This window comes from Bactrocera tryoni, chromosome 2 (assembly GCF_016617805.1).
Source record: "Bactrocera tryoni isolate S06 chromosome 2, CSIRO_BtryS06_freeze2, whole genome shotgun sequence".
In the NCBI taxonomy this organism is placed as follows: Eukaryota; Metazoa; Arthropoda; class Insecta; order Diptera; family Tephritidae; genus Bactrocera; species Bactrocera tryoni.
Window position 1 is genome coordinate 29654811 of NC_052500.1, and position 23886 is coordinate 29678696.

General features: G+C 35.8%; 3 protein-coding genes across 3 annotated transcripts; 1 reads left to right on the forward strand and 2 right to left on the reverse strand.

Annotated features, from left to right (window-relative positions):
* Nucleotides 1–362: 362 nt before the first annotated feature.
* On the reverse strand, nt 363–7706 carry LOC120769234. Its single transcript, XM_040096134.1, has 8 exons — nt 6519–7706; nt 5726–6156; nt 4611–4802; nt 2591–2730; nt 2035–2530; nt 1616–1873; nt 1405–1554; nt 363–476 (listed from the first exon to the last, which is right to left on the reverse strand). The coding sequence occupies exons 1-8, from the start codon at nt 7657–7659 to the stop codon at nt 396–398; spliced, it is 2889 nt and encodes a 962-aa protein (XP_039952068.1). The 5' UTR covers nt 7660–7706; the 3' UTR covers nt 363–395.
* A 2944-nt stretch (nt 7707–10650) lies between these two features.
* On the forward strand, nt 10651–11447 carry LOC120769247. Its single transcript, XM_040096149.1, has 2 exons — nt 10651–11104; nt 11159–11447. The coding sequence occupies exons 1-2, from the start codon at nt 10721–10723 to the stop codon at nt 11300–11302; spliced, it is 528 nt and encodes a 175-aa protein (XP_039952083.1). The 5' UTR covers nt 10651–10720; the 3' UTR covers nt 11303–11447.
* Nucleotides 11448–12533: 1086 nt separating this feature from the next.
* Nucleotides 12534–23016, reverse strand: LOC120769231. The gene is made up of 7 exons (XM_040096128.1): nt 22733–23016; nt 16741–19247; nt 15657–15782; nt 15430–15571; nt 15233–15373; nt 14946–15165; nt 12534–14417 (listed from the first exon to the last, which is right to left on the reverse strand). Exons 2-7 carry the CDS (start codon nt 19179–19181, stop codon nt 13210–13212), a joined length of 4278 nt encoding a protein of 1425 aa, XP_039952062.1. The 5' UTR covers nt 19182–19247; nt 22733–23016; the 3' UTR covers nt 12534–13209.
* Nucleotides 23017–23886: the final 870 nt, after the last annotated feature.

The window sequence follows — 23886 nt, forward strand, 5'->3', positions numbered from 1 at the left end:
GAAATGGATCACCCTCTACATATGCATTTTTTTCCAATTGCTATGAAGATATTTTTTAGTACAACCGGTAAAAAATTCCGGTGGTCAGCTAATATTTAATGTATTTATGAAAGGGCCACTTTAGTTAAGGGTTCTACAATATTCTCCAAATATAAAAGAGTTTCTTCACCAAAGCAATATCACGACAAAATCTATCTGTCCTGTTTCATTTGTTGCGATTCTCAGCCTTACCTTCAAAGCAAAAGTTAAAATTAATGACAAATATTTTGTATCGTCATTTAATTGGATTATTTAAATGTGTTGATATTTTACATATGAAAAACGTTTCAAAATACATTTTGATGATAAAAATGCGTGTCCAATAACTATGTATTGTGTGTAAAATGTGTAAAATATCAAATAAATAAATCCAATATTTTATGGTCCAATGCTTCCAATTCCGTTAGAATTTCCTTGGAAATAGTACTGTTTTCATTCTAGGAAGAGAAAAAATAAACTGAAGAAAACTTGCACAGAATTAAAAATTATAATTTTTATATTTTTTGTAAATAGCTCTTCTGATATTATTATGAATATTTGTTGAAAGACCATGTATCATTATAAAAGCTATGAAATAATGATACTTGTAGAATACAGCGAGGTCTAATTGAAAGACCTTAACGACTAGATAATGTCTTCTTTGTGAAAGTTGATTATACACTCAAAAGAAGAAGGTATTATTTCGAGACATAATTGTATTGTGCCATGAACTAAAGAAAACGATGAAAAAATTGCATGAAATCGACACCGTATTCTCTGGGTCAGAACCCTGTTCGCAGCCCTCAAAAGAATGTTCACTTGCGCGCTTCAAGTGAACACTCGTTTTCCTCACTTCGCAGGCTTAAAACATATTTAAGAAATAAAACTGGAGAAGCACGCCTCAACATAATGGCTCTCTTGAATATCCATAGAGATATAGACGTGACGGAGGAAGAGATTTTAAATGTTATGGCCCAAAATAAAAGAAGTTTACACTTCAATTTGTGAATAAAATAATGAAACATTGTCTTTTTACCTAAAAATTTGTTTTCCTGCGTTCGCCACTGGAATTGTGCCATGAACTAAAGAAAACGATGAAAAAATTGCATGAAATCGACACCGTATTCTCTGGGTCAGAACCCTGTTCGCAGCCCTCAAAAGAATGTTCACTTGCGACAATTATTATAAAGTGTATTGTGCTAGGGCCCTACATGGGCTAGAGGTAATCATATTGCTAATTGTGGTTTATGAGAGTTATCTTGGTTATCGTGTAGAAATCCTTGAAATTATTTAGCGCTACTGATCCAAATTTTAACCAATTATATCTTTAAATGAAGTGTTTCTAGTTAAACCACTATTGTAGCATTACGTGTTTAGTACACTCACCACATGAGCATATTTCCATAGTTTCAAGGCATTTTCTATCCTTCCCAATTTTAAATTGATCAAAGCTAAATATGCCCAGATATCAGGTATATGTAGCGGATAGTTTGTAGCATTAGCAAAATGTCCTTCTGCTTCTGGCAAACGATTTAACTACATATGTGAAAATAATTAATAAATTCAAACTTCTCCACCCGTTTTGTAAATCGCTTACCTTGTACATCGCTTTACCCAGTCCGTAATATGCCACGAAGGCACCGGTACCGAAAAATAGATATTTTTCATAGGCTTTTATGGCATCCAAAAGTTTGTGCTCATTATAACGAAAATTGGCGTAACGCAGCAGCCCAAGTTTTAGGCATTGATTCTCATTATCCTTACTATCCAAAATTCGATGATAATAGCTTAATGCCTTGCTAATTTCGCCGCGATAATACGCGATATTGCCATTCGTGAATGCAACAAGAAACTTCTGGAAAACGATGAGCATAAAAGGTTTGTTTAATAAAATTACCCATTTTTTTAATTCACAAAAACAATTTCTCAAACAATTACATTAGATCAGCCTATAACGCTTAGAGTCCAAATGCTCCAACGATTTTAGTGTCAACTACCAAATTTAACCGAACTCACCATAGATTTATCGTCGTCAAAACTCTGCATGGTGTAGTCCTCTGTTAAATCATCGGTTAGTATTTTAATCGTGCTTTTAAACATATACTTCTCAGCGGGAGTGCATTCGTCTGAGATAGCATCAAAAACAATATCGGCAAATATATAAGTGCCTAGCCATAGGAAATGTTTTACGATTATAAATAATAATTGGCCCTTTTTTGTGTAAAATTGTACATAGACGTCGTTATAAATCGAGAATCGACTATATGGTATGTTCGGGAAGTCCCAATAATGTTGGCTGACGAGGTTTTCATACTTCAGACGAGTGAACTCAATACCGGGCAAATAACCGCATTGTTTATATATACAATGCAATAGTATCCATGACTCCAATTCCAGTGGAAATTGTATCGAAAACTCATTCAGCATTTCGATCAGATATGGCAAAGCTTCATTAAAATTTTTTTCATTTCTTTTGAACTGAATGTATTTGAGGTAAATTCCGGCCAATTCGCTACGTTATTACAACGAGAATTACTAAAATTCATAAAATGATTATTTTTTCCATACTTACGTATAATAGTGCGCGCGATGGTAAACCTCTCTCACTGGCTTCTTTGCGTACTCGAGCGCTGAGTCGAAATTAAGGCTTTCAATGTCGTAAAGAAATTTGCAAAAGTGCCAAGTCGAATTTTCGGCATATGTTTGTGAGAACTACAAATAAGTTGGAAGCGTTAAAATAATAACAATTGTAAGCAATTTTTCTCGTTAGTAGAGGAAAGTAAGACCACTGGCTAGTGAGCAACGCCATAGTGTTGAAATTAAATAATTTTTAGATACTTTCAAATAACTCAGCAATTCACGTCTACCGAAACTCCAATACATTCCAAAGAATTATAGCGGAAACTAACACATATGTACATATCGTGCAACTCATGAGTTGTTTTCTGATCCTTGAACAATCGACTAACTTATTTTACAGACCATTGTCCTGATATCATCGACAAATATCAATTCGTGTATACGCTTTCAATTTCGTTTTATGAACTAGCTAGGTACTGTACTGAGGACAAAATGACTCTATTGCCAATTTTTAAAAACATAAAAAAAATATCCGTTTCGTTCAAATGTGTCCCATTTTATGGTCATATAAAATTATGTCCATCATCAATAAATGGTTGTTTTCATAGTTAGCTCACTGGACTTCTACCACAATGTGGTTCCGAAACTTCCATAGCACATCTCTTTATTACATGAAAAGTCAAGGGTGATCCATTTCGAGGTTCTCTACTTCGAATTGAATGAGGAATGTTTATTATCATTCAAAAGTTCATTATTTATTTTATGAAGATTATCTCTTTCAAATATTGGCCGCGGCTTCGTCTCAGATAGTCCGTCCATTGAGTACAGACTGACGAATGACAAACGTGATGTTTTGCTTCAAGGTCTGAATTGAAGCGGCGCTGTCCGAATATACTTTAGACTTTTCATATTTCCCCTTGGTAGGCAATAGACCATTATTATCTCAATAACTCTATTGATTGATGTGATTTTTGGGAAGTGTCGCCGTCTTGTTGAAACCAAATGTCGCTGAGATCACGACCTTCAATTTTAGGCATCAAATAGTTGGTTATCATGATGCGATAACGGTCGCCATTGACGGTTACGTTCTTACCGGCAACATTTTTGAAGAAATATGGACTGATAATTCCACCAGCCAACAAACCACACAAAACAGGTGTTTTTCTGGATGAAATGGCAGCTCTTCAGGTTGCTTTTCGTCACAAAGGCGACAATTTTGCCCATTTTCTGGGTGGGCCTCATCGCTGAACAAAATATAGCTTGAAAACGTCAGATCTTCTTGGAACTTTTCAAGAGCGCCTACAGCTAAGCTATGTGGCTTCGGAAGGTCGAGGGGGCTCAGTTCTTGCACAAGCTGTATTTTGTACACTTTCAATTTAAGCTCTCAACATAAAATGCGCCAAGTCGTTCCATATGTCAGTGCGAGTTACTACGAACGGCGTCGAATCGACTCTACAAGGTTTTCGAAGTACACTCTTAGCTACGGCTGCTATATTTTATTCACTTCGTGCTGAACGTGGTCTATTCGGTCGAATATTATCCAATAATTAATGCTGGCTCTACCGATGGGTAATGGTGTTTCGAATATGCTCAGTAGGGCGATTATGTTGACCATAAGTTGAGCGAAGCGCGCAAAACACATTCTTTACAGAATGTGAATTTTGATTATAAAGTTGAACGCTTTGTAAACGTTGTACAGGCATGAGTCTTTCTATGATAAAATGCCAAGCAATACTGAACAGAAATAACATGACAACTTGACAGCTTGACACAACTTACGCGTGATCTGTCAAAAAAAGACTATTGAAAAAAGTACCTCTACTTGATTCAACCGTTATATTCATATATTTAAGGAAATGGTTGCGGTCTTACCTTATAAAGGTTTTTAATAAAATGGAGGAGACGTAAAATCATTAAAAACATTAAATATCTCATTTGTTAATGTACAATAATATTGATGTACATAGTTATTATTTTTTATACGTAGTTACATACAAAGAGATGTTATTTACCTTTTCCAAAAGAAAATTGGCAAGTTTCTTGTCCCCTGCCTCATTGAGTAGTTTTATATAACTCATTCTTCTTTGAAGTTTTGTATCTTCCTTAATTGTACCTTGATCGATTGACATAGCCTTATTATCAAACGTATTTAAAATATTATAAACGCGTTGTGTTAACTCCTTATAAACAAGTGTCATTAAATTCTGTAAACATACGACAAGAATCGGCGATTAGAGCTCTTGTTCAACTTAATAATATTCAGTGAATAAAAAGGCTTTTTACTCTTCCTTTATAGCCACTACCCAGCAAATCATGACTATTGTATTGCAATACAATGAAAGAAATAGCCCGGAAACTAACACATACACACAGTTCAACTCAAAAGACCTTTGCCTAAGAAAATGATGAGCTATCACACGAACGCCAGGGTTTCGGTTAGAATTGTCACTTGGACCTGATTATCTTAGAGCTTTGCTTCGCTTTGCGTCAGAGATTTGTTTTGACAGAAATATTGTATGGATGTTTTTGCATGAGTACGTTTATATCAAAGCGAAACGCAGCAAGGCGAAGCAATATGTTAAGCAACACTCATTTCTTAACGCTTTGTCAAGCCACAGTCGCAATTTATCTTAGAGATAGACATTGACAGCGAAGCGTTCATTGTGGCATTTTGCTTTCTTCGATTCGTTATTAAAGTATGAATTGTCACGCAAAACGACGAAAGTTGAATGTGAATGGGCCTTAATAATTAAGATATGATTTAACCGATAGGTGGCTTGCAGGATAGTTACATCCATAACGTTTGAGTTCAGTACTACAGAATCAGGAAGATGGAGTCATGTGTAGAAGTTCACACAAATGAGGAAAATTCTCTGAACACCTTGGGAATGGCCAGTAACGATTCTTTTACATATGGCTCAAACAGCTCAAGACTTCCGGTCTTAGACTAAGGCTGGGTAGGCAAAGAACATCCGTTAGAAGGCGAAACACACCTCCCTAGGATTGTGCGCTGGGTTTGGGACCCGCCACGTAAAAATAGCCCCAAAGAAAAGAAAAAATAAAGGAATGCGGTATAATTTCATATATGAGTATAATGTACAATGGTGTAAAATTCATTCAAGCTTACCGTGAATTCAATACTAGTTTCCGTCGGAACTCGTATATTAAAATCATAAGCTATAAGATCAGTAATTTTCCAAGACAATATTTTCAGCTCACAGCACACGTATGATTTGCTGTCATTATAATCAGTAATATTATTTTTTAATATATTCATAGCTATGGATTTAATTTCTTGATTGAATTTTCTGTAAGCATCCTCCCGTTTAAAAGAGAGACTTCGATTATCCTGCAGCAACGAATTACATACATATTTATCTTCGTCGGCGGGCGCAATATTATCAATATTTTTGGTTATAATAGATTGCCCGCTCCTACTTTCCGTTATGGGAGAATAAAAACTAATATTTAATGTGGCGAACGTTCTGCCATGATCATCGTTGTAATTTACATGCGAGGCCGGGGCATCCAGAGCGACAGCAAACCGACAGGCATTCACTGTGAACACAAAGGAAATGAGCCGTAAGTATACATAATATATAAGGAATCTAGACCCGTAGAGTAGACAGACCAACAAAATATTAAAAGATATAACAAATAGTCTAAATTGAAATAAATTTGAATATCACTTCTAGATTTAAGAGCTTTAAAGCCGTTTCTCTCGCCTTTCCATCATTTAACTTACAACATTCTTGCAGCAAATGACTTATACAAGTACGTATATTCTTTTTAAAGAATTCCCGAATTTTATCTGTCATAAAGTGACACAAGTAGAGTGTGATGTAGGCTTAAGAATTCTTTCTCTCTTTCGTTTAATACCAGAGGAGCAAACATTCTTCATCTTAGTGAAAAAGGCTTACCATTAGGATAAAGAAAAATGTGTGCTTCTAAGACCCCTTGAAGCAGTATCTCATCCGGTTCCTTAATGTTATAAACTTTTACAGCTAAACACTGTTCATCGCTTCCAATAACCTGCTCGAGCTTTTCCGTCAACTCATCGGTGAGTACAAATCGAACAGTCGAATTCGATGTTAAGGCATAATCGTGGAAAATATTTATGAAATGGAAATTGAATTCACTGTCTTCAGTGCAAAACAGATTCCTTAGAAAGTTTTGCGGTTTGTTCGTGCATCCGGTTCTAACGTCGGGTGGGCTTCGTTCATTAAGATTGCGCAAATTTTCCCAACAGAAGTAAATAGTCTGATCTTTGATTATATTCTTTCGAAATACTTTAAAAGTGCAAATCTTAAATTCATCAAATACCAAATCTTCATTTTCAAATTTGGCTTGAAAAAGTACATCCACATGCGTATCATCTGCCATATCCAACAACTCATCAGGCAAATTATATAGAGATTCTAGACTAATGAATGCCAGATTTGTAATACGCAAGGTTTTCATAAGTGGCATTTTGGTATAAATATTCCATATAGTTTTGACTGCCCCGCGGCCGCTTGCCCATTTGGGGGAGTAAAGGAATACAACCATTTGAAGTGATATACATTCATCGGAGAATAGTTGAAGGATATCGATATATCCCTTTGCTAGATAGTTGTACTTTTTATTGTCGATTTTGTTCTCGAATTCGACGTCATAACCGAATTCCGCTTGCGTTTCGCGTTCGGAGTCATAACTGTCTTCGTCCACGGAGTATTTCTCATTTGACGCCGTGTGACGTTTTATTAACACACAAATTTGCTCTGCAGCGAAATAGTTTGCAGCTTCCATGTCATCCTGTTCAATAATTATGGTATAAATGCATTTTTCCTCACCGGCTAAAAACTTATTGAACATATGTTTAGGCTCCTTGGATGAGTTGAAAAACTCGTCACGGGAATGCGTTAATTCCATATATGGGTCTTTTTGGTTGGCGTTGAAATTAGTTATTTCTATCAGTTCTAACCACGCAAATACCCGCTGCTTATGACTTTTTGGCGGGTCTTCTGTTAAACTCTGAGTTTTAGCCGTATTAACTTGGCTTGTTTCTTGCATTTCATTCATTTTAATTAAAGTTACAAATGTATAGAAAATAAAAGCTGTTGTTAAAAGCTGTCGATAAATTTTCTAGGTTGAGTTATTGTTGTTGGTTTACATTATTGATTGAATTGTGAAGGAAGTAGTGTTAGTCTTCAATGTAAAAGCACTCAATTAATTGATGATTGAACAAAGTAAGCTAGCGGTTAAATCGCTACTGGTGTAGCAGTGCATAGAACGGCTGAACAGTCTATCAGTTCACAACCGAGTGCACCTTATCTGGGTGCCTGGTCTCAGGGGTAGAGCCCCTGATTAATTTTCTGACGAGCTTGGCCGTTCTGGAGCTTTCACTAAAATGGTGGGACCAGAACCCTTTATGACGGTTTGTCCTCATACCATAAAGGAGCTGTTTCGCAAAGAGGAAATAACTCCAATCTGAGAAGGTTTAAAAACGTAATCAATCTCCCGCGGAACAAACCACTTGTCGCATTCTACACTGGCCATTCTTAACTCAAGAAGCACTTATTCAATATGGGCGTAGACTCCTGTACAAACTGTCAGTTCTGCGACATGAAACCGGAAGCTCCAAAGCACCTGTTAATAGACTGCGCGGTAGGATTAAGGCTCTTGGATCCATGTTTCTGAAGAGGGATCACGATGTCTCTGTGGCAAAATTCGTATTAGACGAAATTATACCTTTTCAACTTGATTTCGACCATTTTTGACATCGTTTAACAGCAATTTGTGGGCGTGCCAAAAGTTCAACTTCGCATATTCTTTACCAACCTAAATCGCCAAGGAAAACGCTTGTGCCAACTTTTCTTAAAATACTTGTATATACATTCCTACTTAAGCTATTGCTTGAATGAACAGAGAGACATAAAGGAATCATGTTATATCGTCCTCCTGATCATTTACCATACCATACTTACATACATATATAACTCTAAATCTATCTAAATTAGTTTGAGACGTTATGAACAATATTTAAGTGAACAAAACTACATTCGGGCGAATTTTTCGTTATTTAATTGCGTTTGAATTTTCATATTTCTGTGTAATAATTCTGCGAGGAGACGAAAATATTTTTATTGGACCTTGGATATTGGACTGGTGACGATATATACTATGCGGCGAAATTGAGTCGTCTGCCGCCATTTATCGTTCAACCTTTGTTATAGTAGGTTTAACGGGCAAGATCAGGAAGCTATTCAAGAGCAATTGTCTACGATATTTTTCTGATTTTGGAGTTTGATACATTGAATATCTTTAAAGAAAGTTACAATTTTATACTCTCGCAACTTGTAAGCATCAAAGCCAGGGAAATATTGGTGTTGGCAAAACTTTGTAATAAAAAATATTGCGAAAGAATTCAACATTCGTTGTTCGATGGAATCGTGGATAGTTATTAACAAATTTGTATCTTCTTTACTTTTATTAAGGGTGGTAGACTTTTAGTTCTCATCAGCAAAAATTGTATAAAAATCATCTCCAACCGAGATATATCTGATATAAACTCATCCGAAAAGACTAAATTTAATATGTATATTTGGTTGATGTAGAAACGACAACCAGAGGGTCGGAACTTTTTCTGTGATCGGAAATGTGTTATTTATTTAATGTGATGTTACAATACTGAATATACCATAATTCAAATGACTCAACGACTTTTTTGCTGGATCGAATTGATGATTATTACGAATTTTACGAATAATTTTCTAGTACTTTTTCCATTAAATCAAATCGTACATAAATATGTATGTATGTCATGAATAGCACGTTCAATATTGATTTCGAAAGCTTGAAGAAACTCTGGTTAATTGCCAAAGGCCAATAACTTCAAATGACCCCACAAGAAGTAATCTAAAGGTGTTAAATCACGACACCTTAGAGGCCATTCAATGTCACAATTTCTTGAAATAGTCGATTCTCCAAACTTTTCTTGCAATAATTCGGTTGTTGCACGTGCTGTGTGGCACGTATCTCCGTCTCGTTGGAACCGTATGTTGTAAAGATCAACTTCTTCCAATTGCGGCTATGAAAAGTTGGTTATTATCGATCTACACCGCTCTTCATTGGCAGTAACGGTGTCACCAGCTTCATTTCGGTTGCACCGAAGCTAAATACCCTGCACAGGTGCATTTCTGTTAGTAACTACATACATATGTATGTGTTCAGTTTGTATGGAAGCTATATGCTATAGTAATCCGTTCTGAACAAGTTTTTTAGAGATTACATTGTTGCCTTAAAAAATAATCTATATCAAATTTCGTGAATATATCTTGTCAACCGTGAAAGTTGTCCATACAAGCATTTGATTCCGATCGTTTAGTTTGTATGGCAGCTATATGTTATAGTGGTCCGATATCGGCCGTTCCGTCAAATGAGCAGCTTCTTGAAGAGAAAATGACGTTTGCAAAATTTCAAAACGATATCTTAAAAACTGAGGGACTAGTTCGTGTATATACAGACAGACAGACAGACGGACATCACTAAATCGACTCAGCTCGACATACTGATCATTTATATATGTATATACTTTATTGGGTCTCCGACGATTCCTTCTGGGTGTTACAAACTTCGTGACAAACTTAATATACCCTGTTTAGGGTATAAAAAATGTACGCTCTAAATTTTCAAAAATTCGACGAATAGCGAGCTTAGGTGGATGATTATTACGACCATAAAATGGCAAAAACGCACAAAAGGTTGCAATTGGAGAACATTATTTTGATAATAAAATTGAATAATTTGTAAAAGTTGTTCTTGTGTACATCTTTCCGTGATGAAATTTAAATTGTCTTTACGAACATACACATTAGTTCATTTATTTATGTTTCGTTTTACGATACTTTGAACAATCCTTTTGTATTGGGAACTCCTTAAAAATTATAATTTATTTAAAACAAATTGTGTAAATCCAATTATTAATCCTCTATGGTTCAATTCCAATAAGAATCAGCCGGCAACACTAGGTTGCAGAGATGGCAAAAGATAAATAGTTGAAATGTCATATTCAGCTGGTCCAACTCAGATAATTTATTAATTTACAAACAATTCTTCATTACATTAGATACATTTATAAACTATGGGAGCACCTGAACTGCCTGGAGATCCTGGCGAGGAAGACGTACATGCAATACAGACAAATGTTCAGCATCCTCCAGTGCCTAGTGATGATAGCGACAATGAAATGAACACACTGGATGCATATAATGGATACCAGCCATTGGCGACGGGCAACGATGTTAACGATCTCAACGATGTATCAATGGATGACAATGACTCTATAGATGAGGATTCTGAAGAAACAGTGCAATATGTTGATAACGTGAATGCTGTTGAGAATGCTGCTATCAATGATAATTTGCCACCGGTAGAGAGTGCTGATGCTGAAATCGAAAGACAAGTTTGGAGTCAACCACGTCCCCATGAATTACAATTAGAATTAGATAATAATAAAACCACACAGGTAATAATTGAAATTCATAAAAGTTAAATAGTATTTATTTTATATAAATTTTAGATTTTAAATGTCATGGCAAATATAACACTACCTAATGCTGTAGTACCTGAATGGGCCAACGGAGTGCCGGAAGAGTGGTGGAAAGCGGAACTGCTCGAACGTATACGTCAACGTGGAGTTGCACGCCAAAATGACGATAAATGAATATGAACTGCTATGAAAGTTTCCAATCGCTTATTCTAGTTGTATGTTTCTATGTAGTCTGAGTTTAAGTATAAATAGTATGTATTTTAAATAAAAGGGTTTGAAACGGCTGGTATTAATTGTTTCAACTCAAATAATTTGTATATATGTATGTTTAGTGATATTGATTACCAGGAAGTAGATTGGCAAATCATTTATTAAAAATATAACAGTTAATACTTAAATAAAATTGTTTGGTTATTCCTAAAATTTGTACCAAATACCCATGGGGATGGTAAGTATTAAATAAGTTGTCATCGAGGTGAAACAACGGCTCAGGAAACGTGCTGTTTCGACGGGATCTGACCGAAGCAGCGCAAGTGTCACTCTCGATTCTCGCGTCAACATGAGCCCTTCGTTTGCAGTAGGTGGTGGTTTAACTCCAAGTACGCCAAGGCCTTAATGGCTCCAATGTGAATGGCAGTTAGTGCATGTCTAAGGTTTGTTGCGTCCGAGGCCTCGATTTACGCTGACCGTTGTGTTTGGGTCCAGGTTGAGCACATGATTTTCTAGTTCCTTCGCCATTTTCAAACTCGTATTACGATAACATGTTCTACAATGTACCTGTATTTACGTATGGAATTTTCATTTTATTGCAAAAAATTTATATAATTAAAATTAAAAACAATTGCAAAAAAGTAAAACCGTTAAAAAGGTAAATTGGTTTACGAAAAACCGTGAGAAAAAATTCGGCATGGCGAATTATTATAGTAATAATACATACTGCGTCTCTCCCTCCAGGTCACAGCATCGCCTACAATTAACGTAGTCATATGCCACATATGCTCTATATAACAAAACTATGTCCGGATATCGAAATTTACTATATCGTCACCTGAAATGCAAAATAACGTAACAACATTTTCGGATATTTACGGTGGCATGAATGAAACATGAAATAAAATGGAACATGAGTGAAACAAAATTTTAATATTGGTTAAAACTGGTTTATATCTGACCGCAGAACCTGAAAATGTTGAACATATGTAATATTATGTATGAAATTTGAAGTAGTGAAGCGAAATCAATAAGACACTCAATTTCGAATTTTTTGATGATACGTTATTTTGCATTTCAGGTGACGATATACTCGTTATATTTTTTCTATTTTTAAGCCTCCTTTAACAATTTTTGTTTTAGATTTTAATCCCAGCGCACATTATTTCGCAAATAAAATAATCTTCACACTGGATTTCTAACGTAAAGCACTGATGAATGTTGAATTTATTTATTTGTTTATATTGAAGTGGCCTCATTGGACGCCAGTTTATGATTTCCAAATCAAGGTACAAATGGGCATACAAGTTTTGGCTCATTTGCACCTCACAAAAGTTCATCTAGAATAATATGCCTGCATACATATATACATATAGTATATGTCAGTATGTAAAGGAAAAGTACAAATGAAGTTACGCTCATTCACAAAATCCATACATTTAGCTGTTAGCTTTCTGTTGTATAATTTCGCCATTCATTTTCGCAATTGTTGGAAATAATGTAATGATTGCATTTATTTTAAAATTTTTTTTTATACATGCTAAAATGTGTATAACAACACTTTTGCTGTGTGACTTTGCGAAATAGTATTTAATTTATCTGTGTCTTATTTTTAGAGCAAACAAATCATCTAATTTATTACTTTTATATTACCTTTATGTTGTATTCATAATAACTTCGCTTTCGCGCAAAAATTTTAATATAAATCTTTCATTCAGTTGTATCTTACAATTACTTCACTTCACCTCCATAATATAAATATTTTTCATTGATTTCCTGTTATAGTTTTTCTGGTTTTTTTGCTTTGTTTTTGTTAAATATGTAACATTTTCTTTTCTAATGCATTAGATAATGGCTAAAAATATGAATCTCTAAGTAAGATTAACTACATCTACACTACGTTGGTTGCCATTGCAGCTGCTATTGTTGGAATTACTGCTGAAGCTAATGTTGTCACAGTTCGATGTTGTTATCGACCCAGACGATGAAGCTGGAACCGAATCGCTGCAGTTTAGCTCTTCCTTGTACTTACAATCACCCGCTCCATTGTCGCCACCGTCGCACGCCTTCAAATCTGGCAAACTGTTTTTGCTTTGTGACGACGATGCCATCGTGGAGAATGAAGCATATTTAGTATCCTTTATTCGCGCACCACCGCACACCTCAGATGGTGGTGCGCCATTATAAAGAGTGGATTTACCGCTCTCGTCCAATATGATGTTCAACTTCTCCTTGCAAAGCTTGCGTCCACCTTTGCCACTACTGCCGGATGTGCTTGCTCTATGGAAGAGTTCCGTTTCATGTATGTGAGTCGGCTCGCCGACATGATTTAGTCGTGTGCTGTTCGAATTTCCATCCCCCCTTTGGTTATCAGTCAGTAGCTCATGCAGTGTTGAGCCATCTTGTTGTTTGGAAACTTTATAAATGGCCGGACACGACTTGGAGCTCTTTACATCGTTCATGTCCTTATAATCGCAGAGTTCAGTCAATTCTATATTGTTGTCTCCGCCCGCAGCATTATCTGCATGTCTGTCTGCGTGCCGTCGGCTGCTGCCATGTATTGCATTTGCTGTCAGTCGCTCATATGCCTGCTCATGCTTGTGGCCATTTTGATTCATCTCGGCAGTTTTCATTGGTTCTAACTTAATCGCCAATGTGGCGTCATAACAATTATTATCTTCAATACTATCCGCACCCGCCGGATGCTTATCATTTATTTTCAATTGACTTAAAGTGATCTCAGCTCTGGATAGTGATGTCAAGCCGTTGCCATAGTTTTCGTCGCCACAACTGCCAAACAGCATGGGGGTATTCATGAGGAATTCTCTGCCAAATTTCGTTCCGTTTAATTCGAATTTCTTATGGTCCAAATTTTCATTAATATAATTGATGTGTATAGGAGAGGTCTGCAACTGAAGGCTTGATCGCCTTAGATCATCTTCGGGCGGTGTATAATATACCGATGCTTTGCTCGCCGAATTCAAAGCCATTACAGCCAATTTGTTTTTCAAACTCTTCACCTTGGCTGCGCTAGGATTGAACTGATCGCCTAGTTGACTCTTGAAATACACTTCAATATCTACAAAGAAGAATAATTGTAAGTAAAGATCTAGAAGGGAGTGAAAGGTTTAATTAAGTTTTTCTTGTTAAATCTAATGATAGAAAAAACGAGAAAAAACGTTATCTTCGGCTGTACAGAAGCTATAATACCCTTCACATATAAAATAAGTTTTCATACAAGAACAGAATTTTGATCGAACAGTATGTATGGCAGCTACATACATATATATATATATATATATGTTATAGTGGTGCGATACGGTGTTCCCGAGAAATAAATAGCTTCTTTGGGGCAAAGGACGCGTCCACATTTTCAAATCGATATCTCAAAAACTGAGGAACTAGTTCGCGACAGACATGGCAAAATCGGCTTAGCCCGACACGCGGACCAGTTATTTATACATTTTATGGAGTCTCCGACGTTTCTTGTTGGGTATTAAAAACTTTGTGGCAAACTATCACGCAAACTTTGTGAAGCATATTCTAGCTTCGGTACAACCGGAGTGCATAATATGCTAATTACAAATAAAAATATAGCCATACTAACCTTCAGCTATATCCTCTTCGCAGCGACCGCGACAATTTTCAAAATAAAAACTTGGAAGATTTTCCAATACTTTATTCAGCGACTGTTGTTGATATTTGTAGCCTTCGCGCAAACGCAAAACTTGATGTGCGCTAAATTTACGAATTTTGTTACGCTGGAAGACGTAATTTTCGCGCACCCAATTCAACTGACCCGTGGAATAATCACGAACCTTTTTCACCTATGTGCAAGTAAAATAAAAGAAGATTTATTGCAATAGAAAAAGGCAGAAATGATGCGCAAATTACTTGATCGTAATATTGATCCTTTAGTGCTGTTAGATGAGTGGAACCCATGTCTCTAAATTCTTTTAAATATTTGGCCTGAGATGTATAACTACTCTGAATCCATTCAACTTGTTGCACACAATTCTCTCGTATACGATGCACCTAAACCGATACAAATATTATAAGGAACGTTTTCGGAAAAAATTGTAAATCTTTACTTGTTGCGCATAATTCTCGCGCAGTCGCTCCAATTGCTGACTTTTGTAGCACTCAATGCTATCGAGCATGGCATAAATTTGGCGCGCCCTCGGTGACTGTTTGTTGCGCACACAGCAATAGAATCTATCGAATATACCACATCTGCAATAAATTTGATCGAAGGAACAAATTAGAAGCCGAAAATGACAATAAATCTCAAAATAAAGCGATTTCATTTCATACTTACTTGGAGAAGAGCGCACGAAGCCCTTGCACGATCAGCGTTAACAAAAGAAAGGCGGTGGCAGCAGCGGTACCCGATAAAAGACTCTCGATTTTAATACGATAGAAGACGATTGGATCGATGTAAATTCTGTAAGAGTCACATTAATTACTAAATAACTGCAAACATCTGGCAATGTACTATATACTTATGTAAATCCAACTATAAACATGTGAATGTAATTATTAACACACACCTTATAAATATCGGGACAAAACTATAGAATTGATACATATGTATGTACATACTTAGTGAAATGGTGTCATAGTGTTATTATTTAGATATGTATATGTATATGAGAGATTCAAATATTTTCTTAAATTCATATGGTAGGTGTTACGAGTACGCAACTATTAAAAGATTTGCAAATGTTCTAAATTTACGATTAACACCATGCTGCAACCAATATCCCCCTTGCATCCCATTTTTGGATTTGCTCAATAAGTTGAAAACGTAATTTATGCAATAGATTCCGATTGAAATCTCAGAAGGAAACGTCGGAGAACCCATAAATGTAAATATAAATGATCAGCATGATAAGCTGAGTCGATTTAGCCCTATTCAGTATTTAGATATATTCACGAAATTTGGAACAACTTATTGTTATAGGCGTTATAGGAAATTGTTCAGATGGAACTCCTATATCATATAGCCGCCAAACAAACTGATCGATCGGAATTCAGTCCTTGTATGGACAACTTTTGTATTTGACGAGATGCAGTAAATAATATTATAGCTTGGGTGCAGCTGAAGTTAACGTTATTTCTTGTTTTTAAATAAGTCCAGTGTATTACCTCTCTCAAATTTAAGAAATATTTATTCTGATACTTTTAAGCAATGTTGTTTCAAGAAATCATGTTTTAAGGTTTCGGTAATTAGGACCATAAACAAGTCCGTCAACACATGAACACTGAATATTTAACATTTCTGCTAAACAGCAGAGTACATACATATGTATGTATGTATGTCATGTCATGCTTAAAACACATTCCGTGACATTATTTAAGTGGTGATTTAAGAGGATGCAGTTTGTGGCATTTGCACTCACCTCATAAACGCCGAAGAATTACCCATTATGTTGTAGGCGTAGCAGGTGTAGAGTCCACTGTCACCACGCGATATGTTGTGCACCAGTAATGAACCGTTCTCGATCAAAGTCACCCGATTCATCACATCGGCTGTCTGCAAACTAATATTCAGCATATTATCCTCCATTATTAGCGATGTGAGCGGCAAATGTCCGAGCCCGAGCTCTTTATCATTGTGGTTAATAATAACCGGTCGCTTGTCGGGATCAGCATGATGTCGTAAAATCTGATTTGTGGGTGTTACCCATATTACATCTGGCGTAGGACTGCCCGAAAATATACACTCTAGTTTCGCCGTTGAGTGTAGTTTGTGCATTTTCGAGTCGGACGACTCCAGTATAACCGGTTTCAAACAGTGCAGATGTTGTAACACATTCACCATATCGCCGGGATGACCATGGTGGCAAGTCAGTGACTCAATGAGTTCATCTATGTCATCACCCATATCCATTGCTGATGTATCTGCCAACATAACACTACTCTTATATAAGGTGGCACGTAGACGACGCAGCGTTGAGCTGCTATTAGTTAGCCATTCACCCAACCAGAACATTCGGCAATCGCATATGTAGTCGTTGTGTCGTATGTGAATGAAGCGTAAATTCGGCAGATATTTCACGCTCTCTGGTATATAAGTCAGCTTGTTGTTACGCACATTCAAGCGTTGCAATTGACGCAGTTGTCCGATTTCAGTGGGCAAATGTTGCAATGCGTTGCCGGCCAATAGAAGCTCATGCAGATTGGGCGTGTTACGGAAGATTGTACGCGTGAGTTGTGTCAACTGTTTGTTGTGTTGCATGGAAAGGACACGCAAATTCGACAACACCTTTGAATCGACGTAGTCGCTGTTGCGGGAAATAAAGTTACCAATCCTTTCCAGTGGTGTCGAGTCAATGCGCAGAACAAGTAATGCACGTTGCGACATAAATACGCCGCTTGGCAATTGGGTGAATTTGTTGTGACTCAAATCGAGCTGTTGTAGATTGTTTAGCGGATGAAAAAGTATCGAGGAAATGGTGCTAATGCTATTCATCGACATATTTAACATAAATAGATTCGAGAGTGACTCAAAGGCTTTGCGGTCTATGCTATTTATTTTGTTTTCAGACAAATCTAAATAGCGCAACTTCCGCAAATTGTGAAATGTGTTCTTGCCGATTGTCTCCATGGCGTTATTTTGCAGATACATTTCTCGTAGTTCGCTATTTAACGCGAAGAAATTATCCGGAAAGGAGAGTAAACCATTATACGAGAGATCGAGCGTTTGCAGTTCACGCATACTCTGAAAAAGTTGAAAGGGCAAAGTCGTCAAACGATTGTGCGCCAAATAAAGGCGTTGCAGCTTCATTGCGCCATTGAAAATGTTACGCTGCAAATCGCTTAGCAGATTACTTGTCAAATTCAAATCTCTTAGTTCGCTAAGGTGACCCAAGAATTGCTGATTCAAAATATGTATGCGGTTGTCGTCTAATCGCAGCTCAACTAAATGATTCATGTGCTGGAATTCGGAGAGTGCGCAATTTTGAGTGTCTATGCCATTGCGGGTTAACTTCAAAACTCTCAGTCTGCGAACAGTTTGGGGTTGAGCCCAGCGTGCACATTCCAATTGATTTGCGGTTAGATCCAGAGATTCCAAGTACTCGAAATTGGATTTGTAGTTCGAAAAAAGTGTATCCATTTGTAGGTCATGTACATTACTGTACGTCCACTTAAAGTGTCGCACGCTTTCGTACTGTTGCAACTGCAGAGACTGCGCTTCCTCATTAGGATAACAATGCTGCAGAAGTATATAAGCGTATTTAATGTACATTTTCGAACGCAACTCCGTATTGACAGTCGCAATAGTGGTATTCTCGCAGAAGAATTTGAATACATTCACATCTTCCCCGCCACCAGTAGTCTGTTCCAATGTAGTGGCTACATCTGCACTATTAACTACGTTGCTATTTGTATCTCCTGCTGATGGCAGAGAAATACCATCCATTACAAAGGATGGTATTTGAATTTTATAGCCCAATACGTTGATTTCGTGCTCATACTTCTTCTGTGACCGTTGCACTTGCTGCTCTTCTTTTACGAATGTCGATATACATGAGGCTGGTTGTTGTTGTTGAAAGAGAGAAAGTGACGGTAATTTTGAATCAGTTATCTGTGGCCGTGGTTTGGATGTCGCTGCATTTTGTTGTTGTTGCGCAGCTTGAAGGTTAGGCAAAAATGGTTCATCTGCGACTAAATCTGCGGGAGCGGCGACAGCGGCAGCCGCAAGACCGACATTTGTGGTTTTATAGTAGTTCTCATTTGCATTGGCAGCCGGCGAAACTGCATTCACATCCACAACAAAAATATTTTCAAAAATTAAGAATAGAACCAATATCAGGGAAATCTTGGATATTGTTTCCATTTTTCAGTATATAATTTTAAAAATTTGTATGGCATTATGTTGACATTTTTTAGCGGCATATTATACCTGCGAATTAGAAGAATTCATTTATTAAATGGAAATTTTAATTTTTAAATTTTTAAGCTAACTAATTATAATCGAAAATTGCTATCATAATATTGAAATAAATGTGAGGACTGTATACATACGTACAACGCAGTGATATTTAATCAATCAAACGTACACACAACAAATGAGAATTCTCATTCATTTTTCAAGTAGAATAGTACATCAACTGACACCGACCTCTGCCTCCGTACATCAGCATTACCAATTTCAACACATTTTATTCTTGAATGACAATTATGTATGAGGCACCTTTTAAACTATGCACCACACTATTTGAACAGTTCAATTTCTTAGTTAAAAGTGTTTCCTAAGGACATAGTGACACGGACTCGGTGAAGCGTATTTTTTTCTAAATGAAAGCTTAAAATGTTTATTTCGCCTAATGTTAGCGAATACAGTGTCGACGAAAGGCAATAAAAGAACTAGAAATTTGCAAGAATAACACTGAATGGAAAAAGAAAGCAAAAACAAAAAAAAAAACAATGGCGTGCACATAGTTCTTAACAAATCAATAGTACACCATCGTCGAAAGTGTTTTTACAAATGTGTGAAGTCAAATGGTACTCCCTTGCGTATTTAAAATTAGTATGTGCTGGATTATATTCTTCACCTTTGCATATATTTTATAAAATGATTCATTATTGAGTCAAAATCATTCAAGATCATAAATAAGCTAACGCGAAAAAAACCTAAATTCTAAAACGTTTTTTTTTATTAAAATTTTATTTTAATTTTTCCATCTCGAAAACAATATAAATATCCTAAAAGAGTTTAAACTGATCCACATTTATAGTGTTTATAACACATATATAAAATTCCAAATATTTAGTGGTAGTGTACGGTTGTATGTGGAACAGTACGCATCATGTTATCCATTGCATTTGTACATATAGCAGTTTGTGTCATGCCACAAAAGGAAATCAATCAAATTATCAGATAATTCACTAAATCATACAAATCGTACTTTGTATGTAAGCTGCGGGGAAGCGCTTTTTGACGAACCTTCGTAGTTTTAAGTCTATAAGCACTAAGAGATTTAATGGCTTGCAGCGTAACCCTTTTTCCACCCGCTATGAACGTGTCCGTTGTTTTGACGGTAATTGTGTCATGATTGAATGCATTAGAAAGACGGAAAAGCAATCACAAAACTCAATGAATAACTATGTAGACACAAACATATACCATATGTAATTTTTACAAATGAACACAAAAAGCAAAACATTTAATTCAATCGATTTTTGCCATACAAAATTCTGCAAGAAATCATTTGTTTTGAATCACAGTATTCTTCTGGGAAAAACCCTCTCAATAACATAACTTTGGAAAACACAATTTTTTGACGTTATATTAAAGATAGCAGCATATAAATATATGGTACAAAAAATGTATAAGTGAGTTTGTATTGTACCTCCAAAATGGAAAAGCAGAGAAAACGATGTAGTAAAGGAACTTGGGTTACCAAACAGCGGTTTTATAACTCATTTTACCCTTCGACTGTTAGATACCCAAATAGCATTGTGGCATTGTTGTTGTTTTTGCTGTAGCGGCAGAATCATGCCGATTTGACAGTCCTTGGCCGGATAAAAATCCGGGTCCGTTCTGGTTACGTAGACCCGACTGTCGTGGGAACGGATAAAAATTCGGGTCCGTTCCGTTTACGTACACCTGACTGCCGTGGGAACGGGTCATTAAAACCCTGTACCCGTTATATCTTCAATAATTAATACATGCAAATTAATGTACTAGAGGTTTTTACACTAAGACCAAAATAAAGTTCAAAAGGAAAACTCGAAATTCGATAATTCAATTAAACAAAGGGTAGACATAATTGCAGAATAGCTAAGCCCAAACTCTTAATATTGTGAAATTATTCTGTGCGATCGTAAACTCCTAACGCAGAAAAGGATAGTGAATTTTATCAGGCTTTCTGATTAGCCGTTAGAGTAGAGCGATACTATTCATATGTATACAGTTACAAGTAATAATGAAATAGTACTAGTCAATACCGTAATCTATTTACTTTAATCGCCCTGTAATACATTATCTAATCGACCTCAGCTGTTATCATTAACTCTTAACATTGTAAATTCAATCAAAAGCTTTAAAATTATTCGGTTATTTATACTAAATATAAACGTAAATGTATTTCGAAGTATGTTATTCTGTTTTGAATTAATTCCGCTCAATGCAGCGTTTGTTTTGTTTTAATCCTAGACTTTGCAGTCATCCAACATTAGTGGTATAAGACATCTAAGCCATGGGCCTTCCAGGCAAAATCTCCAAGCCTAGAATCAATACTCAATATGAAGATTCATTCACGTAGAGCTAAGTTTTTGGAGCAAATTTAATTTAACATACAATTATGCAACTGTTTTATATTGTCTTATTTGATTGCCGAAAATTTCGTACCACATGAAAATATAAATGTAGCAAAAGCTACGCATCAACTCAACATACCACTATACAAACATATGTACATATGTACATATGTACATACCTATGGACGTAGCTTGCCGCTGTACATATGTATTTGCAAGCAAGCATAACTGGAGTAAACTGATGCGTAGTCATCAACGTGTCAATAATAAATAAAAATAGAAGCTTTCTTGATTTTGCTTTGCTCCAAGTCCTGTTTAATATGTTATATATAGATATAATATAAAGGCATAAAAATATTTGCTGGTCTTAAGTGGGTAATTTTACTTTAATAGCCCATTATTATCCTTTGCTAAATTTTTACACGCGCAATAATAGCCAAGCGTGATCATTGAATAATCCATATTTTAAACTTTGGTTCAAACAGTATAAACACTAGAATTTATGTACGAACATTATAACAAAGGGTGCATTGATGGCGGAACGAATAGATAAATTTTAATGCTACCGGTAAGTCTTATTAGACATTTTAAGCAATTTTCCATCTATGAAAAATATCTAAACAAAAGTAATTAATCTTACGTCATTTTTTTTATAAAAAAGGCTATTTAATTAATTTATTCACATAACCATTTAAAAATTCTAGATTTATAAGAATAATTATATATTAATGCATGCCTACTGCATTTAATTAGATAAATAGCTAAAATTATAATTTTACATTACAGTACGTGTAGGTACATTAGATAAGAAAAACTTACTCGCAAGCAGTTTTATGATTGACTATTACAAAAGGTAACTCTATGCATTCACAATATTCCTATGAAAATAGTGGATTATGAATGCACTTATTTCCTCCACTATTAATATTATAACAGTACAGCTAAATCTTCGAGCTAAACAGCTCCATTGCTAGATATTTGATAAATCATTCAGTCCAAATCTTTTAATACTCGTCTTTTGATTTTTCATCCATATTCTATGTACATACATATATATACGTTTGCGTAGGTCTTTGCGAATGCAATAAATTACTTTTTTTCTTTCAGCGACTAGTAACCACTTACCAATTTTTTAGCCACTTCCATTTTTGCACTTTCTGCCTTTACTTTTTTAATAACCAAAATGTGAAAATTATTTTTCTCCAAGGGTACTACACGAATTTGATTCAATATTTGTTTTGGTTACTACAAAGCTTTTTGTATTCCATTTAAATAAGTTTTTAACAAATTCCAAATGTTATCATTAATTTTTTTCCAATAGTTTTTCTTTTCAGTGAGTATAAAACGTAGACAACCAACTATGAAAGAACTTTCCGCTGTTTCCCGTTTTCCGCAACACAAATCAGAGATACAAGACAAACTGAATAACGAAAGAAAATCGTTTAACTGAAAGATGTCGTTAAAAGGAATATGGATAAATGATGTGTAGAAGAAAAATATAAAGCGATTGAGAACAGGCATGTTAAAACAGCCAGTGTATGAAATTTACAAATGTGATAATTGGTAGAAAAACTAGGTTTTTGCAGTATCAAGCGGTAGAAAATATTCATTTATTACCAATAGTAATTTAAGAACTACATACATAGAGCAATAATCAGTCAGAAGACAGAACGAAAATAATCTTAAGCACCCTTTTTATCACAGACGTGGCAATTTTTGTACAACAAACTCTATTAACAGTAGCATACCAAATAAAGTGAAAGGTATTATGTATAAAAAGAGGCAAATCTGAATTCATATTAAACCGTTACGTTCCTCCTTTCATATGCTTGGTTATTCCTCTATATTTCGAGAGATTATTATTGATGTTATTGTTTAAATGCTAAGTATTGTTGTAGCGGTTACGTAGAGCACGTTTGGTTGGCAGGATTCAAGTTAGTTGTTATCGAAATCATGTTATAGGACGCCCAGGAAACGTATTGTTTCGGACCGTAGGGAGAGGGTTGTTAGATGAGTGGGATTCATTGGGTATGTTAAGATGTGACATACATATGTGTCGGTTTTGCATAAGAAAGAGTTTAACACTCTACAGTATTCAGAACTAAGTTGCGTAATGGTCACTCCAGAACGAGTTAGCTCGAACTCTTCTTCTTCTATTGGTAGTGATTTGTTGCCAACGTAATTAAGGAATGACATCTTGATGTCCCAGGAACCCCCTGTATAACTCTTCTCACTTAGAATTTTCGCTTCGAAATAATATTGATGATTGGCGAACGATC

Bases quoted from the DNA above. Each gene is read 5' to 3' on its own strand.
- LOC120769247 (XM_040096149.1), top strand. From the start codon at position 10,721: ATGGGAGCACCTGAACTGCCTGGAGATCCTGGCGAGGAAGACGTACAT. The intron at 11,105-11,158 runs GTAATAATTGAA...TATAAATTTTAG, and splicing joins ATAATAATAAAACCACACAG to ATTTTAAATGTCATGGCAAA.
- LOC120769231 (XM_040096128.1), bottom strand. From the start codon at position 19,181: ATGGAAACAATATCCAAGATTTCCCTGATATTGGTTCTATTCTTAATT. The intron at 15,783-16,740 runs GTGAGTGCAAAT...TGACTCTTACAG, and splicing joins AATTCTTCGGCGTTTATGAG to AATTTACATCGATCCAATCG. The intron at 15,374-15,429 runs GTAAAGATTTAC...GTATCGGTTTAG, and splicing joins GCGAGAATTATGCGCAACAA to GTGCATCGTATACGAGAGAA.
- LOC120769234 (XM_040096134.1), bottom strand. From the start codon at position 7,659: ATGAATGAAATGCAAGAAACAAGCCAAGTTAATACGGCTAAAACTCAG. The intron at 6,157-6,518 runs GTAAGCCTTTTT...TTGTGTTCACAG, and splicing joins CATTTTTCTTTATCCTAATG to TGAATGCCTGTCGGTTTGCT. The intron at 4,803-5,725 runs GTAAGCTTGAAT...GTATGTTTACAG, and splicing joins AAACTAGTATTGAATTCACG to AATTTAATGACACTTGTTTA.